Source organism: Pongo pygmaeus, chromosome 1, assembly GCF_028885625.2.
Source record: "Pongo pygmaeus isolate AG05252 chromosome 1, NHGRI_mPonPyg2-v2.0_pri, whole genome shotgun sequence".
Classification (NCBI taxonomy): Eukaryota; Metazoa; Chordata; class Mammalia; order Primates; family Hominidae; genus Pongo; species Pongo pygmaeus.
In genome coordinates this window covers 209,076,536-209,096,272 of record NC_072373.2, presented here as the reverse complement: position 1 = coordinate 209,096,272, position 19,737 = coordinate 209,076,536, and the positions used below count along the sequence as shown (strand labels likewise).

Sequence of the window (19,737 nt, the reverse complement as noted above, 5' to 3'; positions counted from 1 at the left end):
CTAAAAATACAAAAAATTAGCCGGGTGTGGTGGCATATGCCTGTAGTCCCAGCTGCTCAGGAAGCTGAGACAAGAGAATTGCTTGAACCTGGGAGGCAGAGGCTGCAGTGAGCTGAGATCATGCCACTGCACTCCAGCCTGGGCATCAGAGAGAGACCCTGTCTCCAAAAAAAAAACAGCCTGGGCGCAGTGGGAGGCCAAGGCTGGTGGATTATGAGGTCAGGAGTTCAAGACCAACCTGGCCAAGATGGTGAAACCCTGACTCTACTAAAAATACAAAACTTAGCCAGGTATGGTGGCAGGTGCTTGTAGTCCCAGCTACTCTGGAGGCTGAGGCAGAGAACCGCTTAAACCCGGGAGGTGGAGGTTGCAGTGAGCCGAGATCGTGCCACTGCACACCAGCCTGGGCGACAGAGTGGCACTCCGTCTCAAAAAAAAAAAAAAAAAAAAGGCTTGATTACATAGGCATGACTGATTGAATCACTGGCCAATAGAGATCAACAGCCTTTAGCTCCTCTCCCCTCCCAGAGGTCAGACTAAAAAGTTCTAACCCTCTCATCAAGTGGCTGGTTCTCCTGGCAACCAGCCCCTGTCTGGAGGCTACCAAGAGCTCCCAGCCATCCGTCATTTCATTAGCATACAAAAAGACAGTCACTTCAGAGATTCCAAAAGTTTTAGGAACTGTGCCAGAAGTTGTACAAAGACTAAGCATATATTTCTTATAAATCAAAATATCATATAACCCTGCAGGAAAAATAACTGAAGAAAACATCTCAAAAATGTTAAATGACACCAATGTTTTTGTTTCAATAATTCTACTTCTGGGCACAGGTCCACCAAACTTGAGTAATAACAGCACAATGGCAATGCCACAGTACGATAAGGAATTCAGATAACCCTAATGGGTACTTTGTTCCAAGACTGCACTGTATGAGAACACCAAAGTGTTAGGCAGAGGATAGGTTCCAAAAGGTTTGGTTATGACGTGCTAAGCAGACATCTGCTGTGATTCTAGGCCAGAGACACACTTTGGCAGCAGTAAACAGGACAGAACGGGCCGGGTGCAGTGGCTCACGCCTGTAATCCCAGCATTTTGGGAGGTCGAGGGAGGTGATCACTTGAGGTCAGGAGTTCGAGACCAGCCTGGCTAATATGGTGAAACCCCGTTCTCTACTAAAAATTCAAAAATGTGCCAGGCATGGTGGCACGCGCCTGTAGTCCCACCTACTCCACAGACTGAGGCAGAAGACTCGCTTGTACACGGGAGGCGGAGGTTGCAGTGAGCCGAGATCACGCCACTGCACTCAAGTCTGGGTGACAGAGCGAGACTCTGTCAAAAAAAAAAAAAAAAGGGACAGCCCGAAGCTGAACAAGGCATGAGACGTAACTCCGAAGCTAAACAAGGTGTGAGACATAACAATTTTTCTAGTGGAAGACGAGGTCTTAAAAAGCCAATTTAGGCCGGGTGTGGTGGCTCACACCTGTAATCCTAGCCCTTTGGAAGGCTGAGGTGAGCGGATCACCTGAGACAGGAGAATAGTTTGAAAATAGGAAGCCAAGGTTGCAGTTAGCCGAGATCCCACGGCACTCCAGCCTGGGTGACAAAGTGAGACTCCATCTCCAAAAAAAAAAGCCAATTCAGTGGGAATAGGAATGGAGGAAGTTCAAGCATATTGATGGGAAGAAATCAATAGAAACTGGGGACTAATAAGATGCGACAGGCAAGAAAGGAAAGGAGAAATCTGGAATGATGCCCAAAATTGTAACAAAACGATTTTCCAGGCTGGATGTGGTGGCTCACACCCATAGTCCCAGCACTTTGAAAGGCCAAGGCGGGAGGATCACTTGAGGCTAGGAGTTCAAGACCAGCCTGGCCAACGTGGCAAAACCCTACTAAACTTCTACTAAGAATATAAAAATTAGCTAGGTGTGGTGGTGAATGCCTGTAATCCCAGCTACTCCAGAGGCTGTCACAAGAATCACTTGAACCCGGGAGGCGGAGGTTGCAGTGAGCTGAGATCATGGCACTGCACCCGAGCCTAGGTGACACAGCAAAAAAAACCAATGTTCCACAAGTCAAAAATTGTGTTCAGGGAGTAGAAAACTAGTAGGCTAGGTATCAAAGGGTATGAATGACTAAGTTCCTTCTATAATATATTGACTATAGGCAGGAGATACACTTTCAGTTCTGTTTTGGTAGATCTCCAGTGATCTGTCATTTAAGAGTACGCACGATGAGTAGAAAATTTATAATCAAAGATTTCACAGTTGCTATGCAGTTCAAAGATTCATCCTTTGAATGGGAAAGGGGATAGGGATTTCACTCCAAATGATCATTTACAGAGGTTCTGCTTCTTCCTCATCACCTCTTAGTTTCTTAGTTTTTATTTATTTATTTATGAGATGGAGTCTTGTTCTGTTGCCCAGGCTGGAGTGCACTGCAACCTCTACCTAACGGGTTCAAGAGATTCTCCTGCCCGAGCCTCCTGAGACTCATGCCTGTAACCCAGCAATTTGGGAAGCTGAGTCGGGTGGATAACTTGAGGTCAGGAGTTCGAGACCAGCCTGGCCAACATGGCAAAACACCGTCTCTACTACAAATTAGCCGGTGTGGTGGCGGGCATCTATAAACCCAGCTACTTGGGAGGGTGAGGCAGGAGAATCGCCTGAACCCAGGAGGCGGAGGTTGCAGTGAGCCAAGATCATGCCATTGCACTCCAGCCTGGGTGACAGAGCAAGACTCTGCCTCAAAAAAACAAAAAACACAAAACACAAAAAACAACAACAGCAAATAAAATCCATGGCCTCCTGGGCACTCAGGGTGTATAATACTCTACTCCCAGGCTCAGGTGATCTTCCCACCTCAGCCTTCTGAATAGCTGGGACCACACGCATACGCCACCACACCCGGCTTTTTTGTATCATTTGTAGAGATGGGGTTTAGCCTCATTGTGCAAGCTGGGCTAGAATTCCTTGACTCAAGTGATCCACTCACCTCAGCCTCCTAAAGTGCTGGGGTTATAGGCATGAGCCACTGTGCATGGGACCTTTATTTATTTTTATTTTTATTTTTTGAGACGGTGTCTGGCTCTGTTGCCCAGGCTAGAGTGCAGTGGTGCAGTGGCTCAATCTCAGCTCACTGCAACCTCCACCTCCTGGTTTCAAGCGATTCTCCTGCCTCAGCCTCCCGAGTAGCTGGGACTAACAGGTGTGCGCCACCATGCCCGGCTAATTTTTGTATTTTTAGTAGAGATGGAGTTTCACTATGTTGGCCAGGCTGGTCTTGATCTCCTGACCCCGTGACCTGCCCACCTCGGCCTCCCAAAGTGCTGGGATTACAGGCATGAGCCACCGCGACCGGCCAGGACTTTTTAGAGAGTTTTTTTTTTTCTAGAGACAAGGTCTCACTATGTTGCCTGCTTACAAATAAATTGTTTTTAAAGAAAAATTTTTTGAAAAATCATTGAAGAAGGAAACTAGTTTACTTAAAACACTAAAGTACAGATTTTCCTGAAAGTGAAAATAAAGAACCATGATAATATAAATTCTAGGTTCTAGTTACTAAAAACTTTCCAGTGATTTTCATGTAATGCCTCATGGCATTACTGTATCAAGGTCTCATAAATTAGACATGCAAGAAATAAGCAAATCTAAAAACAGGCCAGGCCCGGTGGCTCACGCCTGTAATCCCAGCACTTTGGGAGGCCGAGGCGGGTGGATCACGAGGTCAGGAGATCGAGACCATCCTGGCTAACATGGTGAAACCCCGTCTCTACTAAAAATATAAAAAATTAGCCGGGCATGGTGGCGGGTGCCTGTAGTCCCAGCTACTCGGGAGGCTGAGGCAGGAGAATGGCATGAAGCTGGGAGGCAGAGATTGCAGTGAGCCAAGATTGCACCACTGCACTCTAGCCTGGGCGACAGAACGTGACTCTGTCTCAAAAAAAAAAAAAAAAAAAAAAGAGTTTGCAAAATACAAAAGTCTCAGCAGGTACCTCACTCAACTCCAACATGGAAAAATTCTCCAGCCCTACAGAGACTGAGCAGTGCATCAAGTCCCTGATTGCTATTTTCCAGGAGGATGCTGGAAAGGATGTCACAACCTCAAACTCTCCAAGAGGGGAGCCCCTTAGTTTCATGAATACAGAACTGGCTGCCCTCACACAGAACCACAAGGACGCTGGTGTCCTTGACCACATGATGAAGAAACTAGACCTCAACTGTGACAGGCAGTTAGATTTCCAAGAGTTGCTTAATCTTTTTTGTTTCCCTCATCTCAGCCTGAAAAATTTCTTAATCTTATTGGCAGCATGGCCCTAGTTCATCATAAGCCATGACTGTTTTATCATGGCTACCTATTCCCAGAAGCAAATCTAAGGAGGGTCTTGCCTTGGGTCTTGCCTTGAAGCCTCACCCCTTTCAAGCCCCACCCCCGCTTTCCTTCTAGGATCTCAGTCACCATCTCCTCCTCATGGCTCCCACACACCCTAAGCCCAGCATACCCACCACTCATGTAGGCCACTCCTGCTAGTAATAATAAAACAGTATTGTTTTGGTTTTGGTTTGTGTTTTGAGGCAAGGTCTTGCTCTGTTGCCCAGGCTGTAGTGCAGCAGTAAAATCATAGCTCACTGCAGCCTGGTCTTCCTGGCCTCAAGTGATCCTCCCGTCTTTGCCTCCCAAACTGCTGGGATTACTAGCATAAGCCACTGCACTTGGCCCAATATCATTTTTTAAAACACACACACAGTCTTGTCATGTATTTAATTTGAAGTATTTGTGTTTGTTTTCCCCACGTATGTCTCCCTTTTGCTTTGAGTTGTTGCTTTTGCTAACATCAGACATGTTCATGATTAGCAGTCATTCAATCCTCTGCTACTTTGCTAAAGTCACAGAGATCAAGTAAGATCAAATTATTCCATGATCTTACTTCCCAACTTCTCAACTGATGAGAATAATCAATTCCAGGTTGACTGTAGACCTAAGCATGAAAGATAAAGCAATACAACTTATAGAAAATAACACAGGAGAATATTTAGGGCCCTGGGGAAGATAAATCTTTATCTTACGGGAGCTACATGATGAGAACTTCTGAACACAAAGAGAACTTATGAACACAAAGAAGAGAACAACAGACATTGGGGTCTTACTTGGGGGTGGAGGGTGGGAGGAGGGAGGGGAGCAGAAAAGATTTTTTTTTTTTGAGGCAGGGTCTCGCTGTCACCCAGGCTAGAGTACAGCGCCAAGATCTCAGCTCACTGCAACCTCCGCCTCCTGGGTTCAAGCAATTCTCCCACCTCAGCTTCCCAAGTAGCTGGGATTACAGGCATGCACCACCACGTCTGGCTAATTTTTGTATATTTGTACAGATGGGTTTTCACCATGTTCCCCAGGCTGGTCTCAAACTCCTGGCCTCAAGTGTCCACCTACCTCAGCCTCCCAAAATGCTGGGATTAAAGGTGTAAGCCACTGCGCCAGGCCTACAAAAAATTTTTGAATTAGCCAAACATGGTGGTGAGTGTCTGCAGTCTCAGCTACTGGGGAAGCTGAAGTGGAAGGACCACTTAGACGGACCCCAGAGGTCGAGGCTGCAGTGAACTGTGATCACACCATGTACTCCAGCCTGGGTGATGAAGTGAAATCCTGTATCAAAAAAAAAAAAAAGAAAAAAAAGACACTAAAATATATACGCAGAACGTTCACTGCAGCTTTATTCATAATGACCAAATACATGGAAAAATCAAAATGACCATCACTAGTAGAAAGGAATATATAGTATATACTCACACGCTGCAATAATGTACAGCACTGTTGGTCCCATTGGCTCATGCTTATAATCCCAGCACTTTGGGAGGCCGAGGTGGGCAGATTGCTTGAGCCCAGGAGTTCCAGACCGGCCTAGGCAACATATTGAGACCTTGTCCCCCACCAAAAAAAAAAACAAACTGTACAGCACTAAAAGTGAACACACTACTGCTTACACATAAATTAATCTTATAAAGTTGAGTGAAAGAAAACAGAGGCAGAAGGAACGACAATGTATGAATACACATAAAGTTCAACACAGGCAAAATAATCTGCTCAATTCAAAGTAAGGGTAAGTGGTTCCCTTCAAGGAAGAGAGGCAGAAGTAACTGGTAGTAGAAAAATGGAAGATAAGGGTGTCTTGAAGTGTTAGTAATGTTTTGATCTTGGTGGTAGATACGGGACAGATAAATTTCTTACATGATAATTAGTCAATCAAGTGTTATTCTTTCTTTTTTTTTTTTTTTTTCTTTGAGACAGAGCTCACTCTGTCGCCCAGGCTGGAGTGCAGAGGCATGATCTCGGCTCATTGCAACCTCCATCTCCCAGGTTCAAGCGATTCTCCTGCCTCAGCCTTCTGAGTAGCTGGGACTACAGGCGTGCACCACCATGCTCGGCTAATTTTTTGTATTTTTAGTACAGACAGGGTTTCACCATATTGGCCAGACTGGTCTCGAACTCCTGACCTCAGGTGATCCGCCTGCATCGGCCTCCCAAAGTGCTGAGATTACAGGCATGAGCCACTGCACCCAGCCAATCAAGTGTTATTCTTATGATTTGTGTGCTTTTCTGTATGTAAAAAAATAAATTTTCAAGCTGCGTACAGTGGCTCAGGCCTGTAATCCCAGCACTATGGGACACCGAGGCAGACAGATCACTTGAGGCCCAGAGTTGAAGACCAGCCTGGCCAAGATGGTGAAACCCCATCTCTACTAAAAAATACAAAAAAATTAGCCAGGCATGGTGGCGCATGCCTGTCATCCAAGCTACTCAGATGGTTGAGGCACGAGAATCACTTGAACCCAAGAGGTGGAGGATGCAGTGAGCTAAGATCGTGGCACTGGACTCCAGCCTAGGTGACAGAGCAAGACTGCCTCAAAAAACAACTAACATACAAATACCTTTTTAAACAAATTTTCGAAATCAAGACCAACCTGGCCAACATGGTGAAACCCCATCTCTACTAAAAATACAAAAAGTAGCCAGGAGTGGTGGTACACTCCTATAGTCCCAGCTACTTGGGAGGCTGAGGCAGGAGAATCGCCTGAACCTGGGAGATGGAGGCTGAAGTGAGCAAAGATCACGCCACTGCAATCCAGCCTGGGAGACAGAGCAAGACTCCATCTCAAAAAATAAATAAATAAATAATTATTAAGTATTAATATATTAATTATAATTTATAATTATTTTATAATTTTATAATTATGAATTATAATATAATGATTAATTATAAATTATTTATTTATTTATTTATTTTTCATAAGAACCATGAGAAAAATTCTAAAAGGAACTAAGCTCTCGCCTTATCAGATATTTTTTAAATACTATAAGATAATTACAATTGTGGTATCAGTACAGAGTTATTCAACGAAACTAATCAATGGCAAAAAAAACAGGGTTGAGAGGCTGGGGGCGGTGGCTTACACCTATAATCTCAACACTTTGGGACGCCAAGGCAGGCAGATCACCTGAGGTCGACAGTTCAAGAACAGCCTGATCAACACGGAGAAACCCCATCTCTACTAAAAATACAAAATTAGCCAGGCGTGGTGGCACATGCCTGTAATCCCAGCTACTCAGGGGGATGAGACAGGAGAATCGTTTGAACCCAGGAGGAGGAAGTTGCGGTGAGCCGAGATGGCGCCATTGCACTCTAGCCTGGGCAACTAGAGAGAAACTCCATCTCAAAAAAAAAAAAAAAAAAAAAAAAAAAGGGCTGAGAAATAAAACCAAGTAAATATAGGAATTTGCCATGTAATAAAGGTGGCTTTTTAACTGGTGAGGAAAAAGACTGAATTGTTCAATAAATGGTTTAAGACAACTAAGACATTTGGTAAAAAGCAAAATAAAATATTGACGGATCCCTACCTCAATCCATAAATCACATTAAATTATAAAAACATAAAGGTTGCATAAAAGTAAACCATCAGTACTAAAACACAACATGAGTGAATATTTTTATAACCTCAGAATTGGGAAATCCAGAAACCATAAAAAAAAGCATTCATAAATTTTACCACATAAAAAATAAAAAACTAACGTACCAAAAGGAAAAAAAGCCCACAAAGCCCAAAAATACCACAGAAAATATCTTCGACAGAAATATTCAATAAACTAGGCCGGGCCGGGCACGGTGGCTCATGCCTGTAATCCCAGCACTTTGGGAGGCCGAGGCGGGCAGATCACGAGGTCAGGAGATCGAGACCATCCCGGCTAACACGGTAAAACCCCGTCTCTACTAAAAATACAAAAAATTAGCTGGGCGTGGTGGCGGGCACCTGTAGTCCCAGCTACTCGGGAGGCTGAGGCAGAAGCATGGCGCGAACCTGGGAGGCGGAGCTTGCAGTGAGCCAAGATCGCGCCACTGCACTCCAGCCTGGGTGACACAGCGAGACTCCATCTCAAAAAAGGAAGAAAGAAAACAACTAGGCCGGGCGTGGTGGTGGCTCACGCCTATAATCCCAGCACTTTGAGAGGCCAAGGCAGGTGGATCACCTGAGGTCAGGAATTCAAGACCAGCCTGGCCAACATGGTGAAACCCCGTCTCTACTGAAAATACAAACATTAGCCAGGAGTGGTGGCGCGTACCTGTAATCCCAGCTACTTGGGAGGCTGAAGCAAAAGAATAGCTCCAACCTGGGAGGCAAAGGTTGCAGTGAGCTGAGATCACACCACAGCACTCCAGCCTGGGAAACACAGCAAGACTCTCTCAAAAAAAAAAAAAAAAAAGAAAGAAAGAAAAAAAAAAAGAAATATTCGGCCGGGCGCGATGGCTCACGCCTGTAACCCAGCACTTTGAGAGGCTGAGGCAGGCAGATCACATGGTCAGGAGTTCAAGACCAGCCTGGTCAACATAGTGAAACCCGTCTCTACAAAAATACAAAAATTAGCCAGGCATAGTGGCAGGCACCTGTAGTCTCAGCTACTTGGGAGGCTGAGGCAGGAGAATCGCTTCAACCCAGGAAGCAGAGGTTGCAGCGAGCTGAGATCATACCACTGCACTCCAGCCTGGGTGACAGACTGAGACTCCGTCTCAAAAAAAAAAAAAGAAATATTCAATAAGCTCTTGAAAATCAGTAAGAAAATGACCAACAATCCAGAACACACAATTCACAGGAGAAATACAAATGGCAAGTAAATATAAAAAGGAGAAGGGACGAAGTGGCTCACGCCTGTAATTCCAGCACTTCGTGAGGCCAAGGCTGAGGATCTCTTGGGCCCAGGAGTTCAAGACCGGCCTCGGCAAAACATGAGATCCTATCTCTATAAAACTAAAAAATAAAATTAAAAAGATGCTCAATGTCACCAGTAAAAAATGGCAAATGAAAATAAGATGCTATTTTTTGCTAATCAGATGGAAGCTGGGAATAGAAACGCTTTGAATAGGTAATAGGCACACTCACTCTAGAGGACCAGGATAAATGGTGTGAACTTTTGGCATCTATCAAAATTCTAAGCGGTCCCTTTACCTCAGCAATTTCTCATCTAGCAACCTAAGTGAAAACACTCACTCAACACTCAAGATCGATGCAGAGGGCTGGCTAGGGCAGCATGGGTTGTATTATCAAAAACCGGAAACCCCAAAGTCCATCAACAGGAAACTGGTTAAATAAATCATAACGCAGGTTAGGCACAGTGGCTCACACCTGTAATCCCAGCTCTTTGGGAGGGCAAGGTGGAAGGACAGCTTGAAGCCAGGAATTCAAGACCAGTCAGGGCAGCATAGCAAGACCCCATCTCTATTTTTAAAAAACTATATAACTGGCTGGATGCGGTGGCTCTACTAAAAATACAATAATTAGGTGGGTATGGTGGCATGTGTCTGTAATCCCAGCTACTCGGGAGGCTGAGGCAAGAGAATGGCTTGAACCCAGGAGGTGTAGGTTGCAGTGAGAGCAGACAGCGCCACTGCACTCCAGCCTGGGTGACAGAGCGAGACTCCGTCTCAAAATAATAATAATAATAATAATAATAATAATAATAATAATAATAATAAGGCAGGTATGTATTTGGGGCTCCTGCTAAATGAGATTTTAGCTTCTCTTGCCACACACAAAATTTGTAACTGTGAGATAATAGATGTCAATCTGCTTCACTACAGTTACCATTTTACTATCTGTATGTATGCTATGTTATATACCATAAACATACATAAGAATATTTTTTAAAAAAGAATAGGACCGGTTGCAGTGGCTCACGCCTGTAATCCCAGCACTTTGGGAGGCCAAGGTGGGCAGATGGCGAGGTCAGGAGATCGAGACTATCCTGGCCAACACGGTGAAACCACATCTCTACTAAAAATACAAAAATTAGCCGGGTGTAGTTGGGCGCCCCTGTAGTCCCAGCTACTCGGGAGGCTGAGGCAGGAGAATCACTTGAACCCAGGAGGCAGAGGTTGCAGTGAGACGAGATCGCGCCACTGTACTCCAGCCTGGCAACAGAGCAAGATTCTGTCTCAAAACAAACAAACGAAAAAAGAATAGCCAGGTGCGGTGGCTCACGCCTGTAATCCCAACACTTCAGGAGGCTGAGGCGGGCAGATCACCTGAAGTCAGGAGTTTGAGACCAGCCTGGCCAACATGGTGAAACCCCGTCTCTACTACACTACAAAAATTAGCCAAGCATGGTGGCCCATGGCTGTAGTCCCAGCTACTCCGGAGGCTGAGGCCCAAGAATCACTTGATCCTGGGAGGCAGAGATTGCAGTGAGCCAAAATCACGCACTGCACTCCAGCCTGGGCAACAAAGCGAGACTCTCTCGAAAATAAATAAATAAATAAATAAGGCAGATCTACATGCATGAATAATAGAAACAAGTTGCAACAAAGTATGTATTGTGACTCCCCTTTGTTCTTTTTCCTTTGAGACAGGGTCTTGCTCTGTTGCCCAAGCTGGAGTGCAGTAGCATGGTCTTGGCTCACTGCAACCTCCACTTCCCAAGCTTAAGCCATCCTCCCACCTCAGTCTCCAGTGTAGCTGGAACTATGGGTCCTCATTAGGGTCATTTTGTTTGGTTGGTTGGTTTTTATTGAGACAGTCTTACTCTGTCACCCAGGTTGGAGTGCAGTGGCTCAATCTCGGCTCACTGCAACCTACACCTCCCGGGTTCAAGCGATTCTCGCGCCTCAGCCTCCTGAGTAGCTGGAATTACAGATGTATGCCGCCACCATGCCCAGCTAATTTAGTAGAAATGGGTTTTTGCCATGTTGACCAGACTGGTCTCAAACTCCTGACCTCAAGTAATCCTCCCACCTCGGCCTAACAAAGTGTTGGGATTACAGGCGTGAGCCACCATGTGTGACCCTCATTAGGGTTTTGGGACTAGAGCTACAAAGCCACTGAAGTAAGATGGCATGACACTGGCTTTCTAGAGTGCTTCACACATTTCTGTAATGTTTTAATTTGGTAATAGTCATATGATGTTTCCCTAATGAGAACAAAACAGACATTGTACTCCCTATACACGGCTGGAAGCATAAGTAAATCCAGTCTTTGAAAATTCATATCAAGGCTGGGCATGGTGACATGCACTTGTAATCCCAGCTATTCAGGAAGCTGAGGAAGGAAGATCCCTTGAGCCCAGGAGTTTGAGACCAGCCTAAGCAACATAGTAAGACCCTGTCTCAAAAACAAAACAAAACAAATTTTACATCAAAAGGTTAACTGTAACAAAAAGAAATTGTAACAAAAGAAATACATATTAAACATATGAAACCCTTTGCACTTAGATCAAAAAGTGTGACTAACACATTATGTTGGTGAGGGTATGATGTATATGTAAGATACTCTTACACATTGACAGGGAAATGTAAAGAGAAACCCTCATTCTGAGGGGCAATTTAGCAATATGGATCATAATGAAAAACACACATCCTTTACTCAACAAGTTTACTTCCAGGAACTTACTTGACCACCAACCTCACTGTTAACAAACAAGTCTGCCCTCAAGACACACAATATTTGCAGAATTCTGTGGACAGAGGATTTAGTACACACTCCTTTCATCCTGTGACTGTCCTAAGTACTTTCAGAAATGCAAACAGTCCTGACACACGTAGTCTTTGAATATGGTCAAACACCTCAATCTTCAGCTTTGGTATCTCATAACAAATTGTTGCATAAAGTATGAAAAATACATATTGGTGATACTATTTATTTATTTAATCTCTTCTTGCAAAGAGAAGAAATAAACAAAAGGAGAAAGGCTCATGCCTGGAATTCCAGAAATTTAGGAGGCTGAGGAGGGAGGACTGCTAGAGCCCAGGAGTTTGAGACCAGCCTGGACAATGTGACAAGACTCTGTCTCTATAAAAAAGGAGAAAGTGAATAGTGTCTTGTCTCAAAAAAATAGAAGAAAGTGAGTAGAAAGAGAGCTTTTTGGATATCTAAATAAAAGCTGACAGGGCCAGGCACAGTGGCTCACGCCTGTAATCCCAGCACTTTGGGAGGCCAAGGCGGGGGGATCACCTGAGGTCAGGAGTTCGAGACCAGCCTGGCCAACATGGCAAAACCCCATCTCTACTAAAAATACAAAAATTAGCCAGGCATGGTGCCTGCAATCCCAGCTACTTGGGAGGCTGTGGCAGAACTGCTTGAACCCGGGAGGCGGAGGTTGCAGTGAGCCGAGTTTGCGCCGCAGCACTCCAGCCTGGGCAACAAGAGTGAAACTCTGTCTCAAAGAAAAAAAAAAAAATTAGCCAGGTGTGGTGGTGCATGCCTGTAATCCCAGCTACTCAGGAGGCTGAGGCAGGAGAATCGCTTGAACCTGGGAGGCGGAGGTTGCAGTGAGCCAAGATTGTGCCACTACACTCAGCCTGGACAACAGAGCCAGACTCCATCTGAAAAAAAAAAAAAAACACCAAAAATTAGCCGAGTGTGGTGGAGCATGCTTGTAGTCACAGCTACTCGGGACGCTGAAGTAGGAGGATGGCTTGAGCCCCTGGGAGGCAAAAGTTGCATTGAGCCAAGATTGCACCACTGTACTCCAGCATGGGCAACAGAGCCAGACCTTGTCTCATAAAATTAACTAATTCATTAATTAAAACTGCTCAAACCTTGGGTAAGGTGTGGCTTCTTACAAGACCAAAAGCATCAAAAAAATTGTACAATGTTGGGGCCAGGTGGTTCACACCTGTAATCCCAGTACTCTGGGAAGCTGAAGCAGGACTGCTTGAGGCTAAAGGTTCAAGGTCAGCCTGGGTAACATAGCAAGACCCCGACTCTACAAAAAATACCAAAAAAATTAGCTGGGTGTAGTGGTGCAACCTGCAGTTGTACCTACTGGGGATGTTGAGGCAAAAAGATCACTTGAGCCCAGGAGTTTAAGGCTACAGTGAGCTACAATCACACCACTGCACTCCAGGCTGGGCAACAAAGCAAGAATCCTGCTTCATTAATAAGAATAAGAAGACGGAGAAGAAGAACAAATTGGACTGCATCAACAATAAAAGCTTTTGTACTGAAAATGATACCACCAATAAAATTAAAAGCCATAGAAATTAGAAAAAATATTTGCAAATCATATATCTAATAAGGGACTTATATGCAGTATATATAAAGAACACAACTCGGCTGGATGCAGTGGCTCACGCCTGTAATCCTAGCACTTTGGGAGGCTGAGGTGGGCGTATCACAAGGTCAGGAGTTTGAGACCAGCCTGGCCAGCATGGTGAAACCCCATCTCTACTAAATATACCAAAAAAAAAAAAATTAGCTAGGCATGGTGGTGTGTGCCTGCAGTCCCAGCTACTCAGGAGGCTGAGGCAGGAGAACCACTTGAACCTGGGAGGCAGAGGTTGCAGTGAGCCGAGATGGCGTCACTGCACTCCAGCCTGGGTGACAGAGGGAGACTCCGTCTCAAAAAAAAAAAAAACAAAACAAAAACAAGACCAAAAAAAGATCACAACTAATAATAAAAAGGCAACTGAATTTAAAAGCATGCAAAGGATTTAAACAGACATTTCTCCAAAAAAGATATATGAATGGCCAATAAGTACACAAAAAGATATTTAACATGATTAGTCATCAATGAAACACAAATCAAAACATAAGACACCACACACCACTTCAGACCCACTAGGATGGCTAAAAGAAAAAAGGCAGTAACAAGTATAGGGACGTAGAGCAACTGGAATCCTCATATACTGCTTGTGAATATGTAAAATAGTGCAGCCACTCTGGAAAGTAATCTGACAATTCCTCAAAATAGTAAACACAGACATGGTGGTTTGTGCCTACAGTCCCAGCTACCAGGGAAGCTGAGGCAGGAGGATCGATTGAGCCCAGGAGTTCAAGGACAGCCTACACAACATAGCAAGGCCCTCATCTTAAAAAAAAAAAAAAAAAAGCCAAAAAAAGGCCATGAACAGTTTCATTCATGCAATCCAAGCATTTTAGGGGGCCAAGGTAGGAGGATCACTTGAAGCAAGGAGTTCAAGACCAGCTTGGGCATCAAAGTAGGACTCCATTTCCACAAATTTTTTTTTTTTGGAGACGGAGTCTCGTTCTGTCACCCAGGCTGGAGTGCAGTGGCACAATCTCGGCTCACTGCAAGCTCTGCCTCCCAGGTTCATGCCATTCTCCTGCCTCTGCCTCCTGGGTTTATGCCATTCTCCTGCCTCAGCCTCCTGAGTAGCTGGGACTACAGGCATCCGCCACCATGCCAGGCTAATTTTTTGTATTTTTAGTAGAGACAGAGTTTAACCATGTTAGCCAGGATGGTTTCCATCTCCTGAGTGATCCGCCCGCCTCGGCCTCCCACAGTGCTGAGATTACAGGCATGAGCCACCACACCCGGCAAAAAAATTTTGTTTAATTAGACTTGTGTTGTGGCATGTGCCTGTAGTGGCAGGAGGCTGAGGCGGAAGGAATGCTTGAGCCCAGGAGTTCAAGGCTGCAGTGAGCCATGACTGCACTGTAATCCAGTCTGGGTTACAGAGTGAGACCTCATTAAAAATAAATAAATACATAAAAGTTAAAAGAGCTGGGTGTGGTGGCTCTAGCCTGTAATCCCAGCACTCTGGGAGGCCGAGGCAGGTGGATCACCTGAGGTCAGGAGTTCAAGACCAGCCTGGCCAACTTGGCAAAACCCAGGCTCTACTAAAAAATACAAAAAATTAGCCGGGTGTGGTGGTGGGCGCCTGTAATCCCAGCGACTCGGGAGGCTGAGGCACAAGAATCGCTTGAACCTAGGAGGCAGAGGTTGCAGTGAGCCGAGATGGCGCCACTGCACTCCAGCCTGGGCAACACAGAGAGACTCCGTCTCAAAATAATAATAATAATAATAATAATAATAAAAACTTAAAAGTTACCACACAACCCAACAATCCCACTTCTTGTTCTATAACTAAGAGAAATAAAAACAAATGCCCACACAAAAACTACTACATGAATGTTCATAGCAACATTATAATAACCAAAAAGTAGAAACGACCCAGATGTCTATCAGCAGATGAATGCAAATAAAAAATGTGGTAGATACAGAGATATGATGGCATATTATTGATCAATAAAAGGAAGAGGCAACAGGCACATGAAAAGAGGCTGAACTCATTTAGTCACTAGGAAAATGCAAATCAAAACCACAAAGATGTATATTTCACACCCAACTAGGAGGGCCTAATCAGAAAAACAGAAAATAGTACCTGTTTAGGAGGATGATGAGGCATTTGAACCCTCATATATCACTGGTGGGAATGTAAATCGGTACAACCACTGTGGAAAAGTTTCGCGGTTCAGTAAGTTAAACACAGAACTGACTGTGTTATGACCCAGTAATTCCACTCCCAGGTAAAGAACTGAAATCAGATGTTCAGACCAAAACTTGTATGCAAATGTTCAGAGAAGTACTACTCAAAATAACCAAAAGGTGGAAATAATCAAAATGTCCCTCAATTGATGAATAGATATATAAAATGCGGTATTATCCATAAAATGGAATACTACTCAGCCGTAAGGAATAAAGTACTGACACATGCGCAGCAGGGATAACCCTTGGAAACATTATGCTAAGTGAAACCAGACACAAATGGCCACGTACTGTATAATTCCATTGCTATGAAATATTAATAGAGAAATCCAGAGACAGAAAGTAGATTAGCAGTTGCCAGGGGCTGGGCGAGGGGGGAAAATGGGAAGTGACTAACAGATGCTCAATTTCCTTTTAGGATAATGAAAAGTTCTGGAACCAGACAGTGGTGATGGTTGTACAACTATAAAGGTACTGAAACCCACGGAATTGTGCACTTTAAGATGGTAAACACTGTTATATGTATTTCCCAGCTATTTTTTTAATGAAATGAAGTGCTGAAACATGCTACAACATGGATGACCCTTAAATACATAAGTAAAGGAAATCAGTCACAAAAGTCCACGTATTTTAGGATTCCATTTATATGAAATGTCCAGAATAGGGAAATTTAGAGGCAGAACATACAGCGCATACAGAGCCAAGATAAGATAATTTTTTTTTGGGGGGGACGGAGTCTCGCCCTGTTGCTCAAGCTGGAGTGCAGTGGTGTGATCTCAGCTCACTGCAACCTCCACCTCCCGGGTTCCAGCAATTCTCCTTGCCTCAGCCACCCCAGTAGCTGGGATTACAGGCACCCGCCACCACCCTCGGCTAATTTTTGTATTTTTAATAGAGACGGGGTTTCACCATGCTGGCCAGGCTGGTCTCGAACTCCTGACCTCGTGATCCGCCCGTCTCGGCCTCCCAAAGTGCTGGGATTACAAGCATGAGCCACCGCACCCGGCCTATTCTTTTTTCTTTTAAAAATTTATTTTTTTAAATGTATCCAGAGTCTCACGACGCTGTCTCGAAAAAAAAAAAAAAAAGAAAAGCAAGAAAAAAAAAAAGTATCGGCCCGGCGGGCGGTGGCTCACGCCTGTAATCCCAGCACTTTGGGAGGCCAAGGAGGTCAAATTATCTGAGGTCAGGAGTTCGAGACCAGCCTGACCAACCTGGAGAAACCCTGTCTCTACTAAAAATACAAAAAAAAAAAAAAAAAATTAGCCGGGCATGATGGTGCATGCCTGTAATCACAGCTATTCAGGAGGCTGAGGCAGGAGAATCGCTTGAACCAAGGAGGCAGAGGTTGCGGTGAGCCGAGATTGCGCCATTGCACTCTAGCCTGCGCAATAAGAGCGAAACACCGTCTCAAAAAATAAATAAATAATCAGAAACTGGCCCAGCATGGCGGCTCACGGCTGTAATCCCAGAAGAGGTGGGCAGATCCCTTGAGCCCAGAGCTCGAGACCAGCCTGGCCAACATGGCGAAAACCCGTCTCTACTAAAAATACAAAACAGAGTCGGGCGTGGTGGCCCTGCCTCTAATCCCAGCTACTCCGGAGGCTGAGGTGGGAGGATCGCTTGAGTCTGGGAAACGGAGGTTACAGTGAGCCGAGCTCGTGCCACTGCACTCCAGCCTGGGTGACAGAGTGAGACCCTGTCTCAAAAACCACCAGAACTATTAACAGTTTATATTATTTGGTTAGTCTGGAAACTAATTACGTTGAGAAACTGAAGCTTGATTATTTCTATTATACACAGACTTCAATCATTCCAGAACTTACTGTTAAAGTCAGATTTATCCTCCTTGTGAGACAGACACCCAGAGCTTGGGCTTATTCGTTTGCTTTATAGAAACTCTCTAACTTATTTCACTTCTCAGACTAGACTTTAAGCTCCAAAGCCAGAGACCATGACTTCCATTCCTTCCGGATCCCCCAGCGGAATGTAAAAACTCCAGAAAGCATTTCCTAAATGCCTGCCGAAAGACGGCTACTGAGCATGCCCGGCTTGGCCAAGTCAATTTCAACAACATTCTGAAACAAAAACTATAGTTCCCGAGTTACAAGGTGGAAAAAAGGGAATAAACGGGAGCAAAGCCTAAGGATTCAATCTATAGGAAGGGGTTAAGGAAAGACAAGGTTCAAGGGCGGGGCAGACGTGAAGGACAGCACTATCACAGCTCAAACTTGGTACTCGGTAAAGTGGTGTCGAACCACAACGACCAAAGAAAAGCTTTAAAAAAAAATAGTAGATTAACGAGTGAGAGAAGGCCAACGGGGGTGCAGGGTACCGATGACGTAGGCTGACCACAGTTTTTTCTAAAGCTGCCCTCTCCAAAAATAATACTAAGATGATCAGGCCTTCGGTGTCAACACCAAGAAGATACACTGTGATGAAGCTCACTTCCAAAAAGTTCCTTTTTACAGACGAAAGAGCCGTGCTGTGGCCAAGATACCCCAGCCATCGACGCTTGCTAAGCTCTCGGCTCCTGCCTTCATCTCCACCGCCATCTTCTGGATGGGAACCCAAACCTTTCTAAAGTGCTTTGGCCAGCATCACCTCCGCGCACAGCCCGGGAAGGCTGCGTTTCCCAGGTTGCGCAGACGGCGCAAAGGGGGTAACTCCACCTCGCTCGGCTCCGCGCCTCCCAAACGCACGCAAAGGGCTGCCGTCTTCCTTTCCCCCACCCCGCCCGGGCTTTCCAAGGTCCGGCGCGAGGGGCCCGCAAGGCGCGGTGCGCGGGCCTCACCTGCACACGCCGCGAATGCAGGGCTCCAGCCAGATGCGGTAAGCGGTCTCGATGTGCTCCTGCGACACCTCCTCGGGCCGCACCGTCTCTGCCCAGCGCCAGGCCGCCTTCTCCAGCTGCAGCCGCGGGGCCATGGCCTTGGCCCCAGGAACGCCTCCCGAGCCAGACCGCCGCAGCCGCCGCCGCGGTCTGCACCGCCGCCCCAGTGGGCTCCGCCACCTGCTAGCAAGGAGGACCCGGCGCTCCTTCAGGCAGCTGGCCAGTCAATCACCTGTGCGCGCCACTGCCGCCGCGCCCGCCCGCGCCCGACCCGCACGACCCGCCGCAAAGCGCCGCCGTCGACACCCGACACACCCCGCGCCCGCGGACGTTAAAGGTGGACTCCCAGCCGCGCTGGGCGCATGCGCGTTCCCAGCAGCCTCTGCGCCGCCCGCGCCCCTAACCCGACGGGCTGAGGAAGAGGAAGCGTACGTCCGAGGCAGTCTTGCCACGTCCTCACTGGCGCTGCTGGAAAAGCAGCGACTTAGCCCCCGTTCAGGGCGGCGCACTACGTACCACTACTCTAACAAACCAGTGCCTCGAAAACTATTTCTTGCCTCCGGTACTTCCCTTTTAACCATGAAGTTTTCACGCTAGAGGCTACTCAACGCACACACAGTCCCGCCCAGACTGTGGAGCGGGACCTGTTTAGAGTAGAAAGCGAGTCGCCAAAGAAACCAGAGTTGGCTCTTTAGAGGAAGATTTAACTTGAGCCTGGACCGGTTCCGAACCCCTTTCCCGAGCCCTCCTGACGTCATGGGACGTTCTGGCCTTTTCCCGTGCTAGGGTGGGACTACGTGTCCCGGCATGCCCTTCGTCCTGCCATTCACTGTGAGGCATGCCGGGACTTGTAGTCTTCGAAGTGGGACTTGTAGTCTTCGAAGTCAGTGCGCCGCAGACTGTGCGGGAGGGGGTCCGAGGTGCCAGGGTGGAGTTTCTCTGGTGAGCAAGGTCACGTTTGCTGTTGGCTCTCTTCTCAAGACTGTTACCTCTATGCCAGGATTTTCTAGTTCCTCTGTAGCTCCTGGTTTAAAACATTTCCTTTCTGCGACTCCTGCCCCAGGACATAAAAAGTAGCTTTATGAGAATTTTTTTTCAAACTGTAAAGAACTCTACTAAAGTAAGGATATTTAAG

The 19,737-nt window shown here is 46.0% G+C and overlaps 1 protein-coding gene across 4 annotated transcripts in view; it reads right to left on the bottom strand.

The window, feature by feature from the left end:
• USP48 (ubiquitin specific peptidase 48) overlaps nt 1–19,383 on the bottom strand; it is a 104,850-nt gene extending 85,467 nt beyond the window's left edge. For 2 of the 4 annotated variants that reach the window (XM_063667362.1, XM_054502334.2), the window contains exon 1: nt 18,564–19,353. In XM_063667362.1, the coding sequence (XP_063523432.1) occupies nt 18,564–18,697 (134 nt within the window). In that variant the 5' untranslated portion in view covers nt 18,698–19,353. Of the gene's footprint in view, nt 1–18,563 lie in introns of all 4 variants that reach the window. The other 2 variants (XM_063667359.1, XM_054502327.2) reach the window with 2 other exon arrangements.
• Between the last annotated feature and the right edge of the window lie 354 nt (nt 19,384–19,737).